The sequence below is a fragment of the Podarcis cretensis genome (assembly GCF_951804945.1).
Source record: "Podarcis cretensis genome assembly, chromosome: 8".
NCBI classification, from domain to species: Eukaryota; Metazoa; Chordata; class Lepidosauria; order Squamata; family Lacertidae; genus Podarcis; species Podarcis cretensis.
The window spans coordinates 6,193,898-6,217,834 of record NC_137177.1 but is presented as its reverse complement, the minus strand read 5'-3'; the positions used below and the strand labels follow the sequence as shown (position 1 = coordinate 6,217,834).

Genomic DNA, 23,937 nt, shown 5'->3' with positions numbered 1-23,937 from the left:
GGAAATCAGCCCTGAGTGCTCACTGGAAGGACAGATCCTGAAGCTGAGGCTCCAAGACTTTGGCCACCTCATGAGAAGAGAAGACTCCCTGGAAAAGACCCTGATGTTGGGAAAGATGGAGGGCACAAGGAGAAGGGGACGACAGAGGATGAGATGGTTGGATGGTGTTCTTGAAGCTACCAGCATGAGTCTGACCAAACTGCGGGAGGCAGTGGAAGACAGGAGTGGCTGGCGTGCTCTGGTCCAGGGGGTCATGAAGAGTCGGATTGCAGTTGCCCTCGGCCCCAGGCAACACGGTCCATTGTCAGAGACGATGGAAATTAAAAGTCAAGCCATATTGGAAAGCTCTCTGTCCATGCAGCAATCTCTAGCTTATTCCATGGCTCCCCTACAGCATTCGCTGCCTTACGGGGTGTTTTCTTGACCACATACAAGACGAGACCCCAGTAGGCTTCAGTCGTCGAAGAACTAGGCCTGCAAGGAAGTTCACGGATGCAAATCTCGAACTGCACCTCTTGTTAAAAAGGAAAAGGGGGTGGGGGAGAGGAGGGCATCATTTTAGAAAAGACAACTCCGGGTTTCAAAGCAACTTTCTCCCCACTGGAGGAGAGGCTTTTAAAAGGAGGGTTTATGTGCCCTGCAAATTAGAACTCATCTTATCCTGCGTCACTGGGGCTGCGATCGCTTCACCATCGTACCCATTTCACAGGTGGGGAAAAGGCAGGGTTGCTGCCTGATGGAAGCAAGCCTTTACTGATTAATGGATTAAACTTGTGCAATCAATGAATGGAAGCTGCATGAACCTGCATGCAAATAAAACAGATCAGGTTTTTGTTTTGTTTTTAAGGCATGTGCTGCTTTTAGATAAGTCATGTTCTTTCCATGTCTGTGCAGACACCATCTTAGAACAGGCAATCACTCTCGCGTGAGTCAGAGAAAACGGGCTTTATGTTCCCTCCATGTTTTTCCTATGCCATCCATGTTGTATCGAGCTGCATGTATTCAGTTTTTTGTTTATGTTTTTTTAAAAAACTATTACAAGGCCCAATTAAACCAGGAACATTTTTTTAAAAAACGAACCAAATAATTTTAATCGGTTTTTTCCCCTCCAACCAATGGATCGACCAAATGTTGAACAGTCCGAGGAAATGCGAAGGGAGGACCAGCCAAGGTTACGCAATGAGTCAGCATTGCAAAAGCTAAGGTCATGTCTACATGGCAAACACAGAGCCAGTTCTGTACCATTTTAACCATCATGGCTCCCCTGCTAAGAATCTTGGGAATCTGGGAACGATCGGTCGGCAAAGAGACCAGGAATTCTAAGACACCCTTAGGCCCAATCACACAGAATGGCAGAACGTCCCTTGCGGCAAAAGATCCGACTCGGAATCCAGTTTAAAGTCAGTTGTGTAGATTTCCTCCAAGAATCCTGACACCCAACACAAGCTCTTCCCAAAACTAGACAACAACACCAGGAGTCAAGACTGAATTTGCCTCCAGTTCCCGACCTGACTCCGACCATTAAGCCGTATTCCAAACCTGCATTCAAAACCGACTCGAGAAACCTTCCATCCTGGTAACCTGATGGCTCTAAACATTTCTTGCAGGGAGAAAGAAACACAAAACCTGTTTTCTTTTGCAAAATGCTTCACTGCAAGAGAAAGCCCCTTCTCATCCTTTGCCGGAGCAAAACCTACCAACTTTTTATTGCGGGGGACCAAAATGATGGAAATTTGGGCGCAGAAAATAGATGGGTGAGAAAGCAACAGCTCGATTCTTCCCTTCTACACTCCATACCCTGTTTCCGCCTTTAATGGCACAAAAGAGGGATTTGCATTGTAGGTTTAAGGGGGGGGGGAGAGAAAGATAAGAAAGGTGAAGGGAATAAATAACCCAGGATCCACACTGTGTCATATAGGAAAATTCCCCCCCCCCCAATTCTCCCACTTCTATCACTAAGAATCTATAGCAGAGCTGTCCAGGATAAGGCAAAAGGTATATTTTCTACCCAAAAAAAATTTGGGGGGGTGTCATTGCAACGAAAGTCAAAGACAGGAATATCAGATCCTCACTGCATATAATATAATGTATATATATACCTCTCTCTCTCTCACTCACACACACACACACACGCACAGTGTTTTCAACATACAGGTGACATCACAATGCGTTGCCATGGAAAACGACATTAAGTATTACAAGATCAAAGATGTTGAGGCAAAGTAGAGAGATGTATTCCTTGGTTTTTTTTATGTGGCAAGGGGAAGAAATGAAGAAAAACAGAGGAATTGTCTATTTATTTGTGCGTTTTTCTTAACTGACTTTTTTTTAAAAAAACTGAAGCATACACAATCCCCCTTTCACGAAAAATGCACAAAACCAGTGCAAATTCCCCATTTTCCAGCGCAACACATCCCCCCTTCTTTCCCACAATGTTCTAATAGCCCCCCCTTTTTTGTTTTCCAAAAGGAAGGTGGGGGGGAAATGTGAATATATTCCATACAAAGTTTTGTGGGGGTTTTTAAAAAAACAAATCCTAAACACGTCCAGTTGTAATAAGGACAAATTCAGAGAAAAAAACGACACCATTATTATGAAAAGGGGGGGGGGTGAGGAAAAACATTATATGCTCTCCTCTCGCCCCAACACACAAATACACACAGCATGCCATGAAATAAATTTGATGCAAACACATCCCTCTCTGGCCTTGGCGTAAGCAAAAAAATTATTCTAGTGGGGGGGGGGTAGAAAATAAATCCTAATCTATTCTACCCCTCCCCTGCAGCCACGAATTAACACGCACGTCCTGCAGCCCCCTCTGTATGAATCAAATCCCCCCCCCATTTATAATCACATAATTGAAAGAAAATGTATGCAAACGGCTAATTCCCTTTTACGACAAATATACAGAGATTTCCACCCCCCCTCCCTCCACCAGGCAAGGAAGGTTATACAGTACAGTTCACATTTCAAATACATACTTCCAGTTTCAAACCTTATTGCAGAGCTGCAGTCTGTTGTTGGTGCATATATTGAAGGAATAATAATAAATAAAATAAAATAAAATTGTGCCCTCCCCACCCCCACCCCTCCCAAGCCAGATGTATGTTCTGGGCTGTCAACAATTTCTTCTGGAGAGCTGCAGACCCAACCACCCGACCACCTCTCCTGTTTCTCAGCCCCCTACCCCTATCTGACAGCGCTAGGAACGGGAGGGCTTAGGAAAAGGTACGCGTCTCTATGGGCCAGCCGCCTATTCCTTCAGCCCATCTCAATGGAAACCCTGGGCTGGATTTTTGTGAATGGAGGGTCACATGACCTAGACTCGGTTCTTTGTCCCTGTTTCTTGAATAAACAACAGGTGAACAGAGGGAAATTAATACATGTATAACAGACATATAGTTTTTTTGTATCAAACTGTAAGGAGGAAAAATAACAGAGAGACAAGGAAAATCTCATTTCTGCCCCCCCCCCCCACGCCACTCCTATAACAACACCTCCAGGGCTGTAAAAAAACGCCACAAAAACCCCAACAACACCCAGAAGCGATCCCAGATCCTTCCACTATGACACAGCCTGCTAAAAAGCCCCCCCTCCCTTGTAGCCCCCCTTCCTCACGCATCCAAAACTGACAGGCAAAAGATGACAAGCCCACCGCCATGAATCTTCTAGATCCGCACCCTGCCTTTTTATGAATGAATCCAGATGCAAATGGCTTCGATTCACAAACAAATAGACCCCCACCCTCTTTTTTTCCGGTGGGATTGAATCCCATTCATAAAAAAGAGAGAGAGAGAGACCCACCTTCGTCGTCTGAAGAAAACGAAAGACTCATTGAAAAAAACAACAACCCCAAACCCACCACGTATATGGATGGAGGAATATCCTTTTTTAAAAGAAGGAAAACACAGCTAAAGCTACCAAGCACCCGTTGTTGTTTTTTTAAATAAAAAAGCAGAGATAAAAAAGATTAATAAAATCACACACACCCCCCCCCCCGCTACCCTAGCAAAAAGGTTTTAAGAATATACAGTTTTTTTATGAATGGGGGTGATATTTTCTTATCCCGGTATGCCCCACGGAGAGCCTCAAGGTCCATAAATAGCAACACCTTAGTGGTCCCGGGCCCTAAGGAAGTTAGATTGGCTTCAACCAGTGCCAGGGCCTTTTCAACTCTGGCTCTGGCCCGGTGGAACGCTCTGCCTCATGAGACCAGGGCTCTGCAGGATCTGATTTCTTTCCGCAGGGCCTGTAAGACAGAGTTGTTCCGCCTGGCCTTTGGCTTGGAGCCAATTTGATTCCCTCTCTCTCTCTCTCTCTCTCTCTTTTTCTTTCTTTTCCTTCTCCTCCTGCGATGAGGCTACATTTTAATATTTTAATGTTCCATTATTTTAATGTTGTATTTTATTTTTGTTTTTAAGTTGTAATCATTCTTCTTGTTTTTATTATTGTTTGTAAGCCGCTCTGAGCCCGGCCTTGGCTGGGGAGGGCGGGGTATAAATAAAAAATATTATTATTATTATTATTATCTTTTCCATCCACCTCTTCCATTGCTTAGCAAAGGTGGGCGGCTGTTAAAGCAACCCACGACATGCCCCCCCTTGTGATTTCTAAATACACATATTCATATAATCGTATATTTGAAAAAAGCGAAATATTTAAAGAGAGAGGGAAAAGATATATATATATATATATATATATATATATATATCGGAAGAATGACTCACTGTGAATCGATGGCCGTTACAGCACGTTAGCTTCGCATATTCACGTTGATGGGACTGGCTCTCTTTCCTCCTCCTCCTCCACCCCCCACGCCCTCCCCCATCAATTAGAATTTCATATGCATGCCCAGATATATGCATATATATGCATAGGTTGCAATTCATCATCATAAAGAGGATGACAAATTAGCAGCCATCTTCCACCCAGCTAGGACAAATTAGCATCGTTTCTAACAATTTTGGGGGCCCCTCCATTCCCCCCCTACCCACCTCTGCCTACTGTCCCCCCCCTTCCCCCCCAATCCATCTCGCCTCCTTCCTCCCTGCAGCTGTTAAGAATTGCCTGGTCCAAAGGCTGATACTAACCAAAACCTGGGTGCAAGGACTGTGTGTCGCTTACACCGATGGTGAAGGCCAGGAGCTGGGGGTGGGGGCGGGAAGGGGGGGGGGGACAGAATCCAAAGATGAGAAAGGAAGAAGTAGACAGAGGTTTCCACCTGGTCCTAATGCCCTGGAATAATCTGAGAAGAGATCAAAAGGCGGGGGGGGGAGGAAGAGAGAGAGAGAAGGGAAAATGTGAAAGAAATGTTATTCGTCCAATCATCTGTCCCTGGGGGGGGGGGGTAAGGAAGGGCTTCACTTTGCCCTCAATGGGAGATGTGCAAGAGAAAGGTTTGTGGCTGGATGGATGTCAAAGCACACCTATGCACAAAGAGAAAACTTTGTTGTTGTTCGTTTCTGATATATTCGTCTATCTCATGGGTTTGAGCAAACTGCGGGAGGCAGTGGAAGACAGGAGTGCCTGGCGTGCTCTGGTCCAGGGGGTCACAAAGAGTCCGACACGACTAAACGACAACAACAATCTCAGGGGTCAGCAAACTTTTTTCAGCAGACCTTTTGGGGGGCCAGACTATATTTTGAAAAATAATAATGAACGAATTCCTATGCCCCACAAATAACCCAGAGGTGCATTTTAAATAAAAGGACACATTCTACTCATATAAAGAAACGCTGATTCCCGGACCGTCCGCAGGCCGGATTTAGAAGGTGATTGAGACAGGCCTTAGTTTGCCTTGTTGTTGTTGTTTAGTCATTTAGTTGTGTCCAACTCTTCGTGACCCCATGAACCAGAGCACGCCAGGCACTCCTATCTTCCACTGCCTCCCGCAGTTTGGTCAAACTCATGCTGGTAGCTTCGAGAACACTGTCCCACCATCTCGTCCTCTGTCGTCCCCTTCTCCTTGTGCCCTCCATCTTTCCCAACATCAGGGTCTTTTCCAGGGAGTCTTCTCTTCTCATGAGGTGGCCAAAGTCTTGGAGCCTCAGCTTCAGGATCTGTCCTTCCAGTGAGCACTCAGGGCTGATTTCCTTCAGAATGGAGAGGTTTGATCTTCTTGCAGTCCACAGGACTCTCAAGAGTCTCCTCCAGCACCAGAATTCAAAAGCATCCATTCTTCGGTGATCAGCCTTCTTTATGGTCCAGCTCTCACTTCCATACATCACTACTGGGAAAACCATAGCTTTAACTATACGGGCCTTTGTTGGCAAGGTGATGGTCTATCTGTGCTTGCTGACCGGCAAGCACAGCCCATCTGCTTCTGGGGTAACACAGGACAGAAGGCTCGCTACAGAAGAAGAAGAAGAAGAAGAAGAAGAAGAAGAAGAAGAAGAAGAAGAGTAGTTTGGATTTTATATCCCGCCTTTCGCTCCCCTTAAGGAGTCTCAAAGCGGCTAACATTCTCCTTTCCCTTCCTCCCCCACAACAAACACTCTGTGAGGTGAGTGGGACTGAGATACTTCAGAGAAGTATGACTGGCCCAAGGTCACCCAGCAGCTGCATGTGGAGGAGCGGGGAAGCGAACCCGGTTCCCCAGATTACGAGTCCACCGCTCTGAACCACTACACCACACTGGCTCTCAGCTTTAGACATGCTTTAGACATGCAATGTTGTGTGTAGATTTCTAGAGCTGTATGAATGAGGGGTGTGTGTGTGTGTGTAAAAGCATTCGCCAACCTGGTGCCCTCCAGATGTTTGAGGCTACAACTTCCATCAGCCTCAGCCAACACAGTGTGGGAGTTGGCAAAGAAAGAAAGAAAGAAAGAAAGAAAGAAAGAAAGAAGGAGAGAGAGAGAGAGAGAGAGAGAGAGAGAGAGAGAGAGAGAGAAGCCCTGTTGGAAGACGCCAATGGCCCACCTAGCACAAGCATCTTGTTTCCACAGTGGCCAACCAGATGCCTGCAGGAAACCCGCGAGCAAGATTCGAACCCAAGACCCGTCTCTCCTCCTTTGGTTTCCAGTACCTGGGATTCAGCCACCTTGGCCAGTAGCCATAAATAGCCCTCTCCTCCATGAATCTGGCCATCACTGCTTCCTGTGGGAGGAGGGAGTTCCATAGTTTAACTCTGTGCTGCATGGAGAAATCCTCTATTTTATCTGCCCTGCATAGGAGCCAACTCCTAGGGGCCAAGACTCCCTCCCCCCTAAAATATTTGAGCCAGGAGGGCCCTAAAATTGATGGGCATTGCCATTCAAATGGTGTGTCTTGTGATAGACTATGTGGGGCAGGGCGTACCTCCCCCCCTCAATATTTTATTAGTTGGCACCCCTGCTGCCCTGAATCTTCTGACATTTGGCTCCATCGGATATTCACAACTTGCAGCGTTACCAGTGTCTACCTGGGTTTTTTTGTACAAACAGGTGTTTTAGGTAAAGGTAAAGGGACCCCTGACCATTAGGTCCAGTCGTGGCTAACTCTGGGGTTGCGGCGCTCATCTCGCTTTATTGGCTGAGGGAGCTGGCGTACAACTTCTGGGTCATGTGGCCAGCATGACTAAGCCACTTCTGGCGAACCAGAGCAGCGCCGTTTACCTTCCCGCCGGAGCGGTACCTATTTATCTACTTGCACTTTGACGTGCTTTCGAACTGCTAGGTTGGCAGGAGCAGGGAACGAGCAACAGGAGCTCACCCTGTCGTGGGGATTCGAACCGCCGACCTTCTGATCAGCAAGTCCTAGGCTCTGTGGTTTAACTCACAGCGCCACCTGCATCCCTCACCTGTTATTTGAAGGGTCCCAAACCCTGCAAATTTTCCTCATAGGGAGTAGCTCCACCACCTTGACCATTTTGGCTGCCCTTCTCAGAAGAATGACATTATATTATCGGCAGATTTCTGTTCAATTCCTTCCCCAATGATCCCTAGCATGAAAGTTGCCTATTTATCTACTTGCACTTTGATGTGCTTTCGAACTGCTAGGTTGGCAGGAGCAGGGACCGAGCAACGGGAGCTCACCCCGTCACGGGGATTCAAACCACCGACCTTCTGATCAGCAAGTCCTAGGCTCTGTGGTTTAACCCACAGCGCCAGCCGCGTCCCTAACAGGTGTTTTAAGACCCGTTAACTAATCCATAGGGAGTGACTTCTGAGTGCCTTTCAAACTGTGGGTGGTGGGCGACCCTGCTTCAGTATTGATGGGTGGGAGGCGTCTATGCAGCTCTGCAGATGGTGGTCAGAGGCCCTGATCTTTGCCACAAAGCTCAGGGACAGCACAACAGCTATCACTGGACATCCGCCAGGGCCCACTTCTCAAGAGTCCCTGCTGCTGTCAGATCCTGAAATTCCCTGCTGTTGCTCCTTCATCTCCTTGCTGTCCCCCTACCTGTTCTGCTTCTCCCTTCCAAGTGACTGGGGCATTCGGTTCAAAGGCACAAAATAAGGCGGGCAGCATTGGGAGGGGATGGACTGCAGAGCTGGGAGCAAGTGTGTTCAGGTCCAGCGAGCGTTACCTTGCAAAATCCAAAGACATGTGGGGCACAGGTAAGTTGCCTTACACAAGAGTCAGACCAGTGGTCCAGACCCGAGACCCACCTCTCTGGCTCCCAAGCTGCACCACGGGACACACACACACACACACACACACACCACTTTCACATTTCCGCTTTTGATTTCCGCTCCCTGATGGTAGCAACGCAGGCGATTGATCCTAAAATGGCGATTCACAGTGCAATCATACGTTGGGTCAATTCGAGCACGGCTAATGAACGAAAACCAGCCCGGCAGTGTGGCAGGAGGAATAAAGCAGCATGTGGTTGGTCAGAAATACGTATCTCGTTTGAAAAATGGCATGTGGCTTTCCCCAGCCACATTGCACACCTGTGGGAAATGTTGAAATGAGCATCTCATCAGAACATGTCCTGGTCTAGACATACAAGTCATGCTCCTTTGGTCTGGCCAGCTTAAGCTCCTGCAGAATTGTATGCACTTCAATCATGCAACCTCTTCCTCACCTATTATTTAAGGGTAAAGGTAAAGGGACCCCTGACCATTAGGTCCAGTAATAATAATAATAATAATAATAATAATAATAATAATAATAATAATTTTTATTTATACCCTGCCCTCCCCAGCCAAGGCCGGGCTCAGGGTGGCTAACAAGCAATAATAAAAACAAGTTGAATGAATACAACTTAAAAACAAGATTAAAATACAACATTAAAATATTGAATCATTAAAATATTAAAATGTAGTGACTGACTCTGGGGTTGCGGCGCTCATCTCGCTTTATTGGCCGAGGGAGCCGGCGTACAGCTTCCGTGTCATGTGACCAGCATGACTAAGCCGCTTCTGGCGAACCAGAGCAGTGCACGGAAACGCTGTTTACCTTCCCGCCAGAGCGGTACCTATTTATCTACTTGCACTTTGACGTGCCTTTGAACTGCTAGGTTGGCAGGAGCAGGGACCGAGCAACGGGAGCTCACCCCGTCGTGGGGATTCGAACCGCCGACCTTCTGATCAGCAAGTCCTAGGCTCTGTGGTTTAACTCACAGCGCCACCTGCATCCCTCACCTGTTATTTGAAGGGTCCCAAACCCTGCAAATTTTCCTCATGGGGAGTAGCTCCACCCCCTTGACCATTTTGGCTGCCCTTCTCAGAAGAATGACATTATATTATCGGCAGATTTGTGTTCAATTCCTTCCCCTATTAATCCTAGCATGAAAGTTGCCTATTTTAGCGTCTTCACTGAGCAATCCACTACAGCTCCTATCCTATTTTCTGCAACGTTTGAACTCCAATTCCTACTGGCACTGCTTGGCTTCTTCAATGCAGCACATGGTTCAGCTATGGAACTCCAACTCCTGCAGGAGGTAGCAATATGGCCACCAACTTTAGCTGAGATTCCTGCATCGCAGAGGGTTGGACTAGATGACCAAGTCTACAATTCTGTGATTCTATGCAGATGTTGTGGCTTCAATACCAAGCCAGCTTTTTCCTTGACTGAACATCTTGCTCAGTGAAGAACTCTGGTGGACTCAGAAACCTGCTGCTTTTATTTTGGTGACTCTTGACCGGTCCTATTCAAGGGCTTTGGAATTTTTTTCCAGAACAAAAATGGTACTTTACTCCTTAGCCACGACTGCAAATATAATCGACTCCTTCCTCTGATTAGCTGATTTCAAGAAAGCACTGCACTCCAGCAGCTGTGAACTTGTTGTTTAGTCATTTAGTCGTGTCCGACTCTTTGTGACCCCCTGGACCAGAGCACGCCAGGCACTCCTGTCTTCCACTGCCTCCCGCAGTTTGGTCAAACTCATGCTGGTATCTTCGAGAACACTGTCCCACCATCTCATCCTCTGTCATCCCCTTCTCCTTGTGCCCTCCATCTTTCCCAACACCAGGGTCTTTTCCAGGGAGTCTTCTCTTCTCGTATGGTGGCCAAAGTAGCCTCAGCTTCAGGATCTGTTCTTCCAGTGAGCACGCAGGGCTGATTTCCTTCAGAATGGAGAGGTTTGATCTTCTTGCAGTCTATGGGACTCTCATGAGTCTCCTCCAGCACCACAATTCAAAAGCATCCATTCTTCGGCAATCAGCCTTCTTTATGGTCCAGCTCTCACTTCCATACATTACTACTGGGAAAACCACAGCTTTAACTATACGGGCCTTTGTTGGCAAGGTGATGTCTCTGCTTTTTAAGATGCTGTCTAGGTTTGTCATTACTTTTCTCCCAAGAAGCAGGCACCTTTTAATTTCGTGACTGCTCGATCAATACTGATGCTGGGCTGGGGCTGATGGGAGCTGGAGTTTTTGGGGTACCACGGGTTCCCTGTCTCAGCCAGCTTTGGGTCGCCTGGAAAATGCATTGCAATGTAGCCAACTTACCCAATTCACTTAAGCTATTTGTTTGGTCGTACAGCAAGGTGATTTTAATTGACCATTTGTTTAAATCGGGCCCAATGCATGCTTTTTGGGGGGGTGCATGTTGGGGGTTAACCTTGTGACTCAAGAGAGCAACAATCCCATGCAGCAACAAGAGCCATTTGCATCCATAGAATCATAGAATCATAGAGTTGGAAGAGACCACAAGGGCCATCGAGTCCAACCCCCTGCCAAGCAGGAAACACCATATAGAATCATAGAGTTGGAAGAGAATTGGTCTTGAATTGCCCAAGAAAGATGTAAAGGTATTTTTGTATGTCAAAACCGCTGCTTGAATTTTAATAGCCAAGAAGTGGAAAACACAAGAATTACCAACTGTGGAAGAATGGCAGATGAAGATGATGGACTTTATGGAGCTAGCTGACCTCACTGGAAGAATCCGCGACCAGAAAGAAGAGGAGCATTAAGAAGATTGGAAGAAATTTTAAGACTATTTGAATAAATATTGTAACATTAAAAATTAGAAGTTCCCTGAAAGTACCAAATAGGCCTAGGATTAAATTAGGAGTTAATTAAATAAATGAGATTTAGAACATTAAGAAAAGTTAAGAAATCTGACTATAACTGGAATATTGTTTTTGAATAATGATATTGGAAAACTACTACATTCAGTTACAAGGAAATTCAGATGGGATGGACTAGAGGAAGTCAAGCAATATGTTTATGAGGTTGGAAGCTTAATTAATTAATGTATTGTTTGTGTTTGTTGTCATATCTTCTGTTTTTATTCGCTTTATTTGTTTTATCTGTTTTTTATTTTTGTTTCAGTTGTTTTATAGCATGTGTTATATTTGTATTTTTCCGGTAACAGTATGAAACTCAATAAACATCATTGTAAAAAAACAAAAAAACAAACCCATTTTGCAAAGCCGAGCTTGCAACACCCGCGCGCAATTACGCACAGGATCGGTGGGTGGGGCTTCGCGGCAGTATTCTTGACAACCCCTCCCCCCCCGCAGGGGAAAAAAAGGGGCGGAGCGTCCGTTATATCCGTTGCGGCTCCGCCCACTCGTTCCATTTCCCCAGCTCCGTCCGGGAGCAGCCACAAAGCCAGGCGGTGAGTGGGAGGGGCCGCAATTTGGAGGAGGGGCCTGAGGTGCAGGGGGCGGGGCCAGCCCTGAGCGGGTGGGGCAGACTTGGAAACGGGTTTTGGGTGGAGATCAGCACACGTGGAGCCCAGCTGAGAGCAGAGCGAAGGGCGAGGGGTGTTTCTGTTTGTTGTTTTTACTCGCTGAGTAGCCATCCCGCAGAGAGGGGGGGGGGAGTAAAGCAAAATGCGCCCTTGTAAGCCTGTGAGTTGGATACAGTGAGAAGGGTTTCTGGAGGGATCATTCGTCTGAGCAAAACCCACGGAGGAGGGATCAAGGTGAAAAGGGAGCCAGTTCCAGTAAGGAAAGAGATCCAAAGAAGAGAGGCTTTTTAAAAAAAATAATAAAAAAAAAACTCAGTAAGATCCACTGAGCGTAATTCTAGGAGGAGAGGCATTTCTATTTTTTAATTCCATTAAGAAGTGATCCAAACGGGACAGGCATTTATTAAAAACTTGGTGATCAAGTTCAATGGGAAGGAGTGCAGGTTTTTTGTAACCCAGTGAGTAGCACCCAAAGCCTGAAGGATAGCTGTCTTCTTACTCAGCCAATGGGATCCAGTTGGGAAGGATCCATTCAAGACTCGTGCTGTCGCCCCCCCCCCCCCTTCTAAAGATGGGATCTAGTGTAGGAAGGATCAGTGCTTTAAGCAGGCCATTTTAACAAACTCACTGAGAAGAGGATTTTTTCGGGATGGCTCAGTGCGCTACCTGAGAAGACTACAAATTAACCGGGAGGCGGCGTGAATATGAACAGTTCCCCCAAGGCTCCGCCACTCTAGGCAGAAAACTCAGGTATCTTGGCTTCTAGGTGCTCCCAACCCCCCAAAAAAACTCCCAGCAACACCCCCACTTCCTGCTTTGTAAGTATTAAGCCTTATTCTGTTCACCCTGCAGAGGAATTTAGGAAGCTGCCCTATGCCAAATTCACGCCATGGGGTCTGCCTAGCTTATAACTGACAACACTGGCAGGCAGCAGACCCTCCCAGGATTTCGGGGAAGGGGTGTCTCTCAGCCCAACCTGGAGAGGCTTCTGGGATCTGAACCTGGAGCTTTCTTGTAGCTCTGGGAGAGCCCAGCTGATAGGGCATGAGTCTCTTAATCTCAGGGTTGTGGGTTTGAACCCCACGTCGGGTGAAAGACCCCTGGACTCGTTGACCCCTGTGGTCCCTTCAAACTCTACCATTTTATGACTCTGCCTGCAGAGCAGATACTGCGCCCCTGAGGCGATGGCCCTTCCCCAAAAAGAAATAGATCTAGGAAGATATGTAGTTCTCAGCCAACCGCCTGGAGGCCATTCTCATCTTCTGAGACGGCAGGTTGACAGCTGCCCCTTTTAACTGGCCCCGATCCTCTGCTTTTAAGCATCCGTCTGAAGCGCAGACACTTCGGAAGTGGGGCTTCTCAAGGGAGAAATGCATGGCAAGACCCCGTTAAAAGCACAGGAACCAGCGCTGTGCGTTCAGAGCGGCGGCGCTGAGCCACTTTAAATGGCCCCTCAAATAGTCTGCAGTTTGTTAAGGGTGCCGACTGTCACTGTGAGTCCCCCACCCGCCTCAGAGAGTGGTTCACCTCATCCCAGGTAATTTGGGGCATCGTTGCTGCTTTAAAACAGGAAGTGACCAATGCGCAGAGGAGAACGCTACCACTGGCTACTGGTCACATGGCCGCGTTCTACCTCCAACTGTCAGGGCTGTTACGCCTCTGAATACCAGTTGCTGGCAATGGCAAACTGGCCTGTGACAGCGGGTAGTCGTGTGGTGTAGTGGTTCAGAGCGGTGGACTTGTAATCTGGGGAACCGGGTTCGCTTCCCTGCTCCTCCACATGCAGCTGCTGGGTGACCTTGGGCTAGTCACACTTCTCTGAAGTCTCTCAGCCCCACTCACCTCACAGAGTGTTTGTTGTGGGGGAGGAAGGGAAGGAGATTGTTAGCTGCTTTGAGGCAAAATTGGGGCATCCTCTATGAACCTGCCCACATGTCTCTGTGTCCCTCACACTCCTTGCATCACCTCCCCTAGCCACTGCCGCCGCCTCCTCCTCCTCCTCACACTGGACTTTTTTATTATTATTCCTAGGATGACTGTATATAATGGGCAATGTCCAATCAGAAGCCACACAAGAATCAGAGACTGCCAAAGACGGGGAGGAGAAGGCCAACCCTGACAGGAGCAAGCCAGACCGGGGTGCGAGCGGCGCTAAGCATGAATTGGGGAGCCGCCCCCCGGGTCTCCAGGCCCCTGAGCAGAAAGCTACCAGTCAGCTGCTGAGCACCGAGCCAGGGGGAGGGGACAGGCCGGCGGGGGCTGCTGCGGAGATGGGGAAGAATCATTCCAAGAAATCGAAGCTGAAGCTCTCCTCCATGTGGGCGCAGAACACAGCCAGTGGCGGGATAAAGGAGGCCAGCCTCTGCGACAAGGACCCAGGGGCGGAGAAGCGGGGGCTGGCTTGCCTGAGCAGGGCGGACCTCCAGAGCAGGCCGAGCTCAGCCCCCGCCCCGCCGGAGGACCCCAAGGGGCCGAAAGCGTCCCTGAGGCCTCCCCCAGTGCTGCCCTCTGACCCCAGGGACTTGGGCGCCAAGCGAGCACCAGCAAAGGGGAAGGGCAAGCCAGAGAACGTGCCTCAGGCCAGGGGCATGGGCGGGCTCCTGCTGCAGCCCGAGAAGCTGGTGGAGCTGGGCCCGGCGGCTGAGGCGCCCCCGGACGTGGCGGAAATGGAGGTCTGCTGGACCCAGCACATCAAAGCCAGCGCCAAGGAGCACTTTGAAAACAAGGGGAGGGTGCTGGAGTCAGCGCCCTCGGCCAAGAAGCAGCCAGCGGGCCCAGCGCACGGCGCCGAACCTCTGAGGGGGGCCGAGGATGTGGCGGCCGCGGCGGCAGGGCCTTGGCCTCTGAATGAGAATAGCGCCAGCCGTTCAGCTGTGTCCAGCTGTGTGGCTCCACCTGGAGGCAAGAAGGCTCTTCTGTCGTGGGGGTCTGGGCAGAAGGAGAAAGAGAGTCCTGGACAGCGGGACAGCGCCCCTGGCAGCGACGGGGACTCCAGGGGCCTGGCCCTTGCCTCCCAGTTGCCGGCGGATTGCTCCGAGACACCGGGCAGCCCCGGGGAGAAGGCCCAAGGCTCAGGGAGTGAGGCGAAGGCCGGGGCAAAGGGCGAGGCCCTGGGAGCGGAAGGGGTCAACTCGGAGACCATGCAGGAGCTGCTGGAGAAAGGCCTCAACTTCCTGTACAAAGTGACCATCCAGCCGGGGCAGTGGCCGCCCAGCATCAAGGCGGTCAAGCAGAAAGCGGGCGTCATTTCCTCCGGCATCTCCTACGCTGACGTCCTCAAGCAGTGCCCCCAGAAGAAGGCGCCCGCTGGCGCTGCCCCGGCGCTGCCGAAAGCCCTGCACCACCTCACCGCGGCGGGCAAGAAGCTCCCGTCCTTCAAAGGGCTGGAGAGGAGCAACCCGGAGGACTTCTCCTCGCTCAGCCAGCTGTTCCTGGAGCACTTCAAGAAGGTCACCCCCAAGGAGCCCGCTGCCCCCCACGCCCCCAGCCAGCAGGTGGTCACCTTTTTTGAGGAGCTGTCTACCGGCAACACCAAGCGGCCGGAGTGGCAAAGGCCCCGGCCGCCCACTCCGTACCCCCAGCGCCGCAAAGGTCAGGGCCGGAAGCTGCCCAAGTTTGGAACGGCCGTGTCCCAGGTCGTCGCCTTCCTGGGGAGCGACCCCAAGTGCGATTGGTTTGTGCACGACGACGGCCAGGTGTCTCTGGATGAGGCCGCGGCGGGAGCTGAAGACGGGGGCAAGGACTGCGCCGACCCACCCAGCCCTGGCGAGAAAGGGGCCGAGGCGATGGGCTCCCCTCAGCCCGTTGTGGCTCATTTGGCAGAGAACGAGGCAGCCGGGGAGGCTGACGAGGCTGCCCAGAGGTTGCGCAGAAGGCTGCAGGGCCTGGAAGGGGTCGCCAAGGAAACGGGCCCAGCGAAGCCACCGGCCTGTAATGCTGTCCGGGGCGGCCATTCTCCACTGGCCGTTCCTCCGTTCCCCCAAAAGGAGGACCAGCCCCCGGCGTCCCTGCTAGGCCCAAGGCCTTGCTCTCCCAGGGAGGTGCTGGAGGCCCCCAGTCCAGCCGCCTCTGCCCGGTGCGCCCCCGTGAGACTGATTCCCGACCAGAAGGTGGCGGCTGCGGCCCAGGCGCGGCCCAAGATCCGGAAACAAGGCCCCTCCACCGCAAAGTCCAAAGAGAAACTCAAAACTTCAGGGCAGCCGAAAGTGAAAACACCCAAGGGGAAGGGGCAGAAGCAGTGGCCCCGAGGCTACGGGATGAGCTCCCTGAGGCTAGAGGGTGTCCCCCTCTTCCCGCCTTTCGAAAACGTCGCCAGGCCGTTTTATTTTGGCGAGCCATTGGTGAGTCTCATGGATTTGGCTGCTCTGTTTGATTCATTGACGGCTGCTACCCACTCTCTTCATTCCTTCTTGCTGTTAATGATCTGTTATGGTTCTTTACATCCTTTCCAACCTGGTTTTGGAACAAGCAAGGCCTTGGGTATCTTGAGGCACTGGTCTTCAACTGGTGGGTCTGGTCCAAGGTGGGTCGCAATGGGAGCATGACCCACCGTGCACATATATACAGTAAAAGGTTAAGAAATGCGTCCCCAGAGGCATGTTCGGGTTGGAAATGGGTCCTGGGTCTGAAAAGGTTGAGGATGCCTGCCCAGGGGTGTGATATATCTGCGTTGCCCCAGCTACTCTGGGAGGCTCTCCCCCCCCCCTCCAAAAAAACCACAGCGAGACATCAAACATTAAAAGCTTCCCTAAACAGGGCTGCCTTCAGATGCCTTCTAAAAGTCAGATACAGTGGTACCTTGGGTTACATACGCTTCCGGTTACAGACGCTTCAGGTTACAGACTCCACTAACCCAGAAATAGTATCTCGGGTTAAGAACTTTGCTTCAGGAGAACAGAAATCGTGTGGTGGTGGCGCAGCGGCAGCAGGAGGCCCCATTAGCTAAAGTGGTGCTTCAGGTTAAGAACAGTTTCAGGTTAAGAACAGGCCTTCAGAACGAATTAAGTACTTAACCTGAGGTACCACTGTATTGAAGGGGGTTGGACTAGAGCATCCTTGGGGGTCTCTTCCCGAGGTACCACTGTAGTTGTTTATTTCCTTGACATCTGATGGGAGGGCATTCTAGAGGGCGGGTGCCACCACCAAGAAGGCCCTCTGCCTGGCTCCCTGTAACCTCGCTTCTCGCAGTACGGGAACCGCCAGAAGGCCCTCGGAGGTGGACCTCAGTGTCTGGGCTGAACATTGGGGGTGGAGATGCTCCTTCAGGTATACAGGGCCTGGCAGGGGTCCTTGTTAGGTGTACGAGGCATCTTTTCTCAAACCACACCCACCTGCCCCACACCGAACATCATGTGACATTGCATGTGGGGCAGATAAAGGCATGGATGAGACCGGGAACCCCTTAGCACAGCGGTTCTCAAGCTGTGGGTCCCCAGATGTTGTTGGACTACAACTCCCATCATCCCTGACCTCTGGCCTTGCTAGCTAGGGGTGTTGGGAGTTGTAGTTCAACAACATCTGGGGACCCACAGGTTGAGAAAGGCTGCCTTAGCAGAATGGGGCTGGCTCTAGGTCCTGATCCGTTGTTGGGCACTGGGAGGGAGCAGCTTTGAAGACCCAGACGGGCTTCAGAGGGGTTCTCTCACAGTGCCAGTCAGCTGATCAGCAGGATGAAGAGCTGCCTTGAAAGCAATGTGTTCATTGCTGCTGCCAGCGCACGTTCAACGGAGCTGCTTCTTGGTACCCACCAGCTGATGGGCATCAAGAAGAGCCCCATTGAAGATATCACTACAACTAATCCAGAATGCGGCAGCTAGACTGGTGACTGGGGGTGGCCGCTGAGACCATATAACACTGGTCTTGAAAGACCTACATTGGCTCCCAGTACGTTTCCGAGCACAATTCTAAGTGTTGGTGCTGACCTTTAAAGCCCTAAACGGCCTCGGTCCAGTATACCTGAAGAAGCGTCTCCACCCCCATCATTCTGCCCGGACGCTGAGGTCCAGCGCCGAGGGCCTTCTGGCGGTTCCCTCATTGCGAGAAGCAAAGCTACAGGGAACCAGACAGAGGGCCTTCTCGGTAGTGGCGCCCGCCCTGTGGAATGCCCTTCCAGCAGATGTCAAAGCGATAAACAACTACCTGACATTCAGAAGACATCTTAAGGCAGCCCTGTTCAGGGAAGTTTTTAACGTGTGATATTTTACTGTATTTTTGGTTTCTATGGAAGCCGCCCAGAGTGGCTGGGGAGGCCCAGCCAGATGGGCGGGGTATAAATAATATATTATTATTATTATTATTATTATTATTATTATTATTATTATTATCACCTGACCTCATAATGATGTCAGGTAGGGTTGCCAGCCCTCCAGGTCTGACCTGACGCCTCCAGGTTTTCCTGGCCCCCTTTGGGCAGGAGGCAGGCAGAGGGCTTGAATCTCCAGGTGGGTGGGAGTGTCTTTAATAATAAAGAAGAATTATTAAGAAGACTGTGCATATAGCTTGCAAGCTTCAGCCCAGCTTCAAATTATAGCACAGAGACTCTGTGGTGAGGTCTGACCTCCTCCACTCTCCCAATTAACCTCCATCTCCAGGGCTGGCCTGCGTGACATCACCAGGGGCCTTTCCCCATGACATCACCAGGTCTCAGATTTGGGATGTGAAATCTCAGGGTCCTGACCTGCGCTTTTAGTGCCATCGACCATGGTCTCCTGGAGTGGCTGTCTGATTTGGGGGTGGGTGGCATTACTTTCCAGTGGATCTTGTCCTACTTGGATGGTCGTTTCCAGAGGATGATGATGATAATAATAATAATAATAATAATAATAATAATAATAATAATAATAATAATAATAATTTATTTATACCCCACCCATCTGGCTGGGCTATACCCCAGCCACGGAGATCTGCACTGATTGTCTCATTGCATCCCGAATTATTATTATTGTACCCTCTGGCATCCGTGTGTCTCGGGAGTTAATGGAAAAGAGGGCCTTTGGGGGTGAAGTCAACTGTTGGAAGGTTGCAGTGCCTGCTGTGGCTGTAGATAATAGTAATAGTAATAATAATTTATTATTTATACCCCGCCCATCTGGCTGGGTTTCCCCAGCCACTCAGGGCGGCTTCCAACAAAACACTAAAATACAATAACCTATTTAAACGTTAAAAGCTTCCCTAAACAGGGCTGCCTTCAGATGTCTTCTAAATGTCTGGTAGTTGTTGTTCTCTTTGACATCTGGTGGGAGGGCGTTCCACAGGGTGGGCGCCACCACCGAGAAGGCCCTCTGCCTGGTTCCCTGTAACATGGCTTCTTGCAGTGAGGGAACCGCCAGAAGGCCCTCGGTGCTGGACCTCAGTGTCCGGGTAGAACGATGGGGGTGGAGACGCTCCTTCAGGTATACTGGACGTGCTCTTTGGCCCTATGGAGCCTTCAGTGTGGGGCCGTTCGGGGTCCCATTTTAACCCCTCTGCTGTTTAACATCTACACAAAACCACAGAGCTGGATTATCTGGAGTTTTGGAGTCTGTGGTCAGCAATATGCGGAAGACACACAGCTCCACTTTACACCTGCAGATTTGGCAGTGGATGTGCTAGTCTGTTGTCTTGCCTTGGTAATGGCCTGGATAAGAGCCCAAAAACTGAAGCTCAATCCAGAGAAGGCTGAGGCTCTGTTGGTGGGAAGTTCCATAGACCGGACGGCTGGGAGGTTGCCTGCTCCGGATGGGGTTCCACTTCCTCTGAAGGACCTGGTAGCTTGGGGGGCACTTCTGAATTTTTCGCTGTTGCTTGAATCTCAAGTGGTGTCAGTGACGCAAAGTACCATCCATCAGCTTCAGCTGGTGGCCCAGCTGTGCCCTTATCTGAACAGGGATAGTTTGCCTTCTGTCATCTATGCTCTAGTAACCTCTAGGTTAGATTACTGCAACACGTTATACGTAGAGCTGCCTCTGAAGACCGTTCGGAAACGTCAGCTGGTGCAGAATTCAGCAGCCAGGTTGCTCACTGGGACAAGACAGTTGGAGCATATTACACCGATCCTGGTCCGACTGCACTGGCTGCCCATTAGTTTCCGGTCCCAATTCAAAGTGCTGTTTTTCATAGAATCATAGAGTTGGAAGAGACAAGGGCCTTTGAGTCCAACCCCCTGCCAAGCAGGAAACACCATCAGAGCACTCCTGACATATGGTTGTCAAGCCTCTGCTTAAAGACCTCCGAAGAAGGAGACTCCACCACACTCCTTGGCAGCAAATTCCACTGTCAAACAGCTCTTACTGTCAGGAAGTTCTTCCTAATGTTTAGGTGGAATCTTCTTTCTTGTAGTTTGGATCCATTGCTCCGTGTCCGCTTCTCTGGAGCAGCAGAAAACAACCTTTCTCTCTCCTCTATGTGACATCCTTTTATATATTTGGACATGGCTATCATATCACCCCTTAACCTCCTCTTCTCCAGGCTAAACATGCCCAGCTCCCTTAGCCGTTCCTCATAAGGCATCGTTTCCAGGCCTTTGACCATTTTGGTTGCCCTCCTCTGGACACGTTCCAGTTTGTCAGTGTCCTTCTTGAACTGTGGTGCCCAGAACTGGACACAGTACTCCAGGTGAGGTCTGACCAGAGCAGAATACAGTGGCACTATTACTTCCCTTGATCTAGATGCAATACTCCTATTGATGCAGCCCAGAATTGCATTGGCTTTTTTAGCTGCCGCGTCACACTGTTGGCTCATGTCAAGTTTGTGGTCAACCAAGACTCCTAGATCGTTTTCGCATGTACTGCTCTCAAGCCAGGTGTCACCCATCTTGTATTTGTGCCTCTCATTTTTTTTTGCCCAAGTGCAATACTTTACATTTCTCCCTGTTAAAATTCATCTTGTTTGTTTTGGCCCAGTTCTCTAATCTGTCAAGGTCGTTTTGAAGTGTGACCTCTAAAGCCTTAAACAGTCCAGGACCACACGACCTCAAGGACCACCTCCCCTGATATGAAACTACCTGGATCCTGAGATCATCATGAGCCCCTTCTCCAAGAGGGTCTGGAGAGTGACAGCATGAGAAAGGGCCTTTTCTGTGGTGGCTCCCCACTTGTGTGGAATGCTCTCCTTGGCACTTTTGTTACATATCTTTAGGTGCCAGGCGAAAATATCCTTCTTCAGCCAGCCCTTGGGCTGATTGACACCCTATGGCCTTTTAACTGTGCCTGTTGGAGAGGGGTTTTATTGATTTGTTTGCTTGCTTTTTGTGTGTTTTTGTTTTCATGTTGTGTTTTTTATGTTGTAAACCACCCTGTGATCTTCAGATGAAGAGTGGTACAGTGGTACGAGTTACATACGCTTCAGGTTACATACGCTTCAGGTTACAGACTCCGCTAACCCAGAAATAGTACCTCGGGTTAAGAACTTTGCTTCAGGATGAGAACAGAAATCATGCAGCAGCAGCAGGAGGCCCCATTAGCTAAAGTAGTGCTTCAGGTTAAGAACAGTTTCAGGTTAAGTACGGACCTCCGGAACGAATTAAGTGCTTAACTCGAGGTACCACTGTATACAAATGTAAATCATCATCATCCAAACTGGACTTTTCAGTAAGCTATTTTGAGCATAGGAAATATGATGTGGAAACGTTTTAAGCAAATAAAATCACTGTATGTCCAGGAAACGCCCCCTCCCTTGGAGAAACCCGCCAGCATTGACGAGGATGCAGCTTCCGCCCCGACTGGTCCAGATCCTGGCAGAGAGGCAAACGGTTCCCCCCCGCACCACCACTGGCCGGCTTTCCAGGTGGCAGAATCATGTTCCAGGAAGTGCTACTGCAAACACCAGGAGCAGAGGAAACTGCCCCAGAACGTTGTAACTTGGTGAGCAGGCTGAAGCCTCGAGTGCAAATCCCAAGCAGCTGGTCACAAAACAAACTTCGGGGGCGGGGGCAGTTATTATTACTATTACTATTACTATTACAGTGGTGCCCCGCAAGACGAATGCCTTGCAAGACGGAAAACTCGCTAGACGAAAGAGTTTTCCGTTTTGGAGGTGCTTCGCAAAACGAATTTCCTATGGGCTTGCTTCGCAAGACGAAAATGTCTTGCGAGTTCCTGCGGGTTTTTTCCCCTCCCCCCCTTTTTCTAAGCCGCTAAGCCGCTTATCTGCTAAGCTGATAAGCCGCTAAAAGCCGCTAAACTGCTAATAGTGCTAATCTGCTAAGCCGTCAATGGGCTTGCTTCGCAAGACGAAAAAACCGCTAGACGAAGAGACTCGCGGAACGGATTCTTTTCGTCTTGCGAGGCACCATTGTATTAGCATCAGCACCCTACATCTTTATCCCCAAAGGCTCCCAGACTGGCTTCCATATAGCCAATTCAAAGAAGACAGTACCCTGCCCCACAGGCTTACAGTAAAAAAAAAACAAGGAGAAAGGGATAGGGAGAGAAGAGTGGGTGGAAATGCAACTCTGGCACCAATTCTTAAAGAGGCACATGCATGCTGCAAATGCTCTTTTAACTGTCGTGGCTGCTCCTGAAGTATCTTGGGAACTGTAGTTGGAGGAGGGTGCCAAGAATTGTTGGATTCCCTCACGGGTGTTCCCCCACCCCTCCAAAGACTACAGTTCCCATGATTCCCTGGGAAGTCCGAATGACCCAAACCAGCTTTTTGGTGTGTGGTGTAGCTATGCCTGGAGCATAATAATAATAGTAATAATAATAGTAATAATAATAGTAATAATAATAATATTTATACCCTGCCCATCTGGCTGGGTTTCCCCAGCCACTCTGGGCGGCTTCCAGCAAAATATTAAAATACAATGATTCATCAAGTATTAAAAGCTTCCCTAAACAGGGCTGCCTTCAGATGTCTTCTAAATAGTTGTTTATTTCCTTGATATCTGGTGGGAGGGCGTTCCACAGGGCGGGCGCCACTACCGAGAAGGCCCTCTGCCTGGTTCCCTGTAACTTGGCTTCTCACAGTGAGGGAACCGCCAGAAGGCCCTCAGAGCTGGACTTCAGTGTCTGGGCTGAACAATGGGGGTGGAGATACTGGGTATACTGGGCTGAGGCTGTTTAGTCGAGTGATAAGCTGTGTGCTAAAAAGGCCAGTTGTCTCCCGACCCAGATTATCCCGTGCGGTCCTAACTAGCATGCCACACCCAGGCAGGAGTGGCTGCAGAACTCTCGTTTCTCAAAGGCAGAGACTAGCTGTGCTGGCTGTGTCTGATGGGAACTGAACACCCCAAGTACTAAAGGTTTTTACTCTCGCATGTAAATTTCTTGTTTAGTCGTGTCCGACTCTAATCCATTGAGGCTCATCCTGGGTATTCTTTAACCAGCTGCCCTTTCGCAGTTGCATTTCAATCAAGCCATTGTAAGAGGCCTAACTCTGCAAAGCTCCACCCTGCTCACCTATGCTTCTGCCGCCCCCCCCCCCCCGTTTTACAGGCTCAATCCTTCCACCAACCATCTGACCGAACCGCCCTGGGTCGCCACTGCCATGCTGGCCGTCTCGCTTGTTGCCGGGACCAAGTTCTGCCTGGACTCTTACGAACAGCAGCACATTGCCAATGAGGACTGAACCCCCTTCCCCAGGCTTCTGCAAAAAATAAACCCTGTACATCACACCAGCTTGGCCTGTGGCTTTGTTTCGTGCGGCGGGGACTTCGCCTCGAGACCTGAAATTGGAATCAAACGGGTTTCCGGTTCTGCAGATGGGTTTGGAAACGGGCCACATTAGAGCTCTGGGGATTGCTGGGTAGATAGCACCTGTGCATACGAGCCCAGCAGAGGCAGCGAAAGTCATATGGCTGGTGTACAACAGAGACCAGAAAGAATGGGGATCTGTCCATTACTGTGCCCAGGCAAGAGGATGACAAGTCCCTATGAATCACCACTGGAACTCCAT

General features: G+C 49.8%; 2 protein-coding genes across 6 annotated transcripts in view; one reads left to right on the top strand and one right to left on the bottom strand.

Moving 5' to 3' along the window:
- The window catches only part of SPRED3 (sprouty related EVH1 domain containing 3), a 38,163-nt gene extending 33,016 nt beyond the window's left edge, over positions 1-5,147 (bottom strand). Inside the window, exon 1 of one of the 4 annotated variants that reach the window (XM_079985616.1) lies at positions 5,091-5,147. The gene's annotated coding sequence lies outside the window, so the exon portion shown is untranslated. The other 3 variants (XM_079985617.1, XM_079985619.1, XM_079985618.1) reach the window with 3 other exon arrangements.
- Positions 5,148-11,878: 6,731 nt separating this feature from the next.
- Positions 11,879-23,659, top strand: GGN (gametogenetin). Of its 2 annotated transcripts, none has more exons than XM_079985356.1 (4): positions 11,879-11,991; positions 14,098-16,406; positions 21,703-21,905; positions 23,478-23,659. In XM_079985356.1, exons 2-4 carry the CDS (start codon positions 14,112-14,114, stop codon positions 23,608-23,610), a joined length of 2,631 nt encoding a protein of 876 aa, XP_079841482.1. In that variant the 5' UTR covers positions 11,879-11,991; positions 14,098-14,111; the 3' UTR covers positions 23,611-23,659. The 2 variants fall into 2 exon arrangements, with proteins under 2 accessions (XP_079841482.1, XP_079841481.1); XM_079985355.1 differs by lacking the exon at positions 11,879-11,991 and adding an exon at positions 12,564-12,816.
- Positions 23,660-23,937: the final 278 nt, after the last annotated feature.

Bases quoted from the DNA above. Each gene is read 5' to 3' on its own strand.
- GGN (XM_079985356.1), top strand. From the start codon at position 14,112: ATGGGCAATGTCCAATCAGAAGCCACACAAGAATCAGAGACTGCCAAA. The intron at 16,407-21,702 runs GTGAGTCTCATG...CTGTATGTCCAG, and splicing joins TTTATTTTGGCGAGCCATTG to GAAACGCCCCCTCCCTTGGA. The intron at 21,906-23,477 runs GTGAGCAGGCTG...CCCGTTTTACAG, and splicing joins CCCCAGAACGTTGTAACTTG to GCTCAATCCTTCCACCAACC.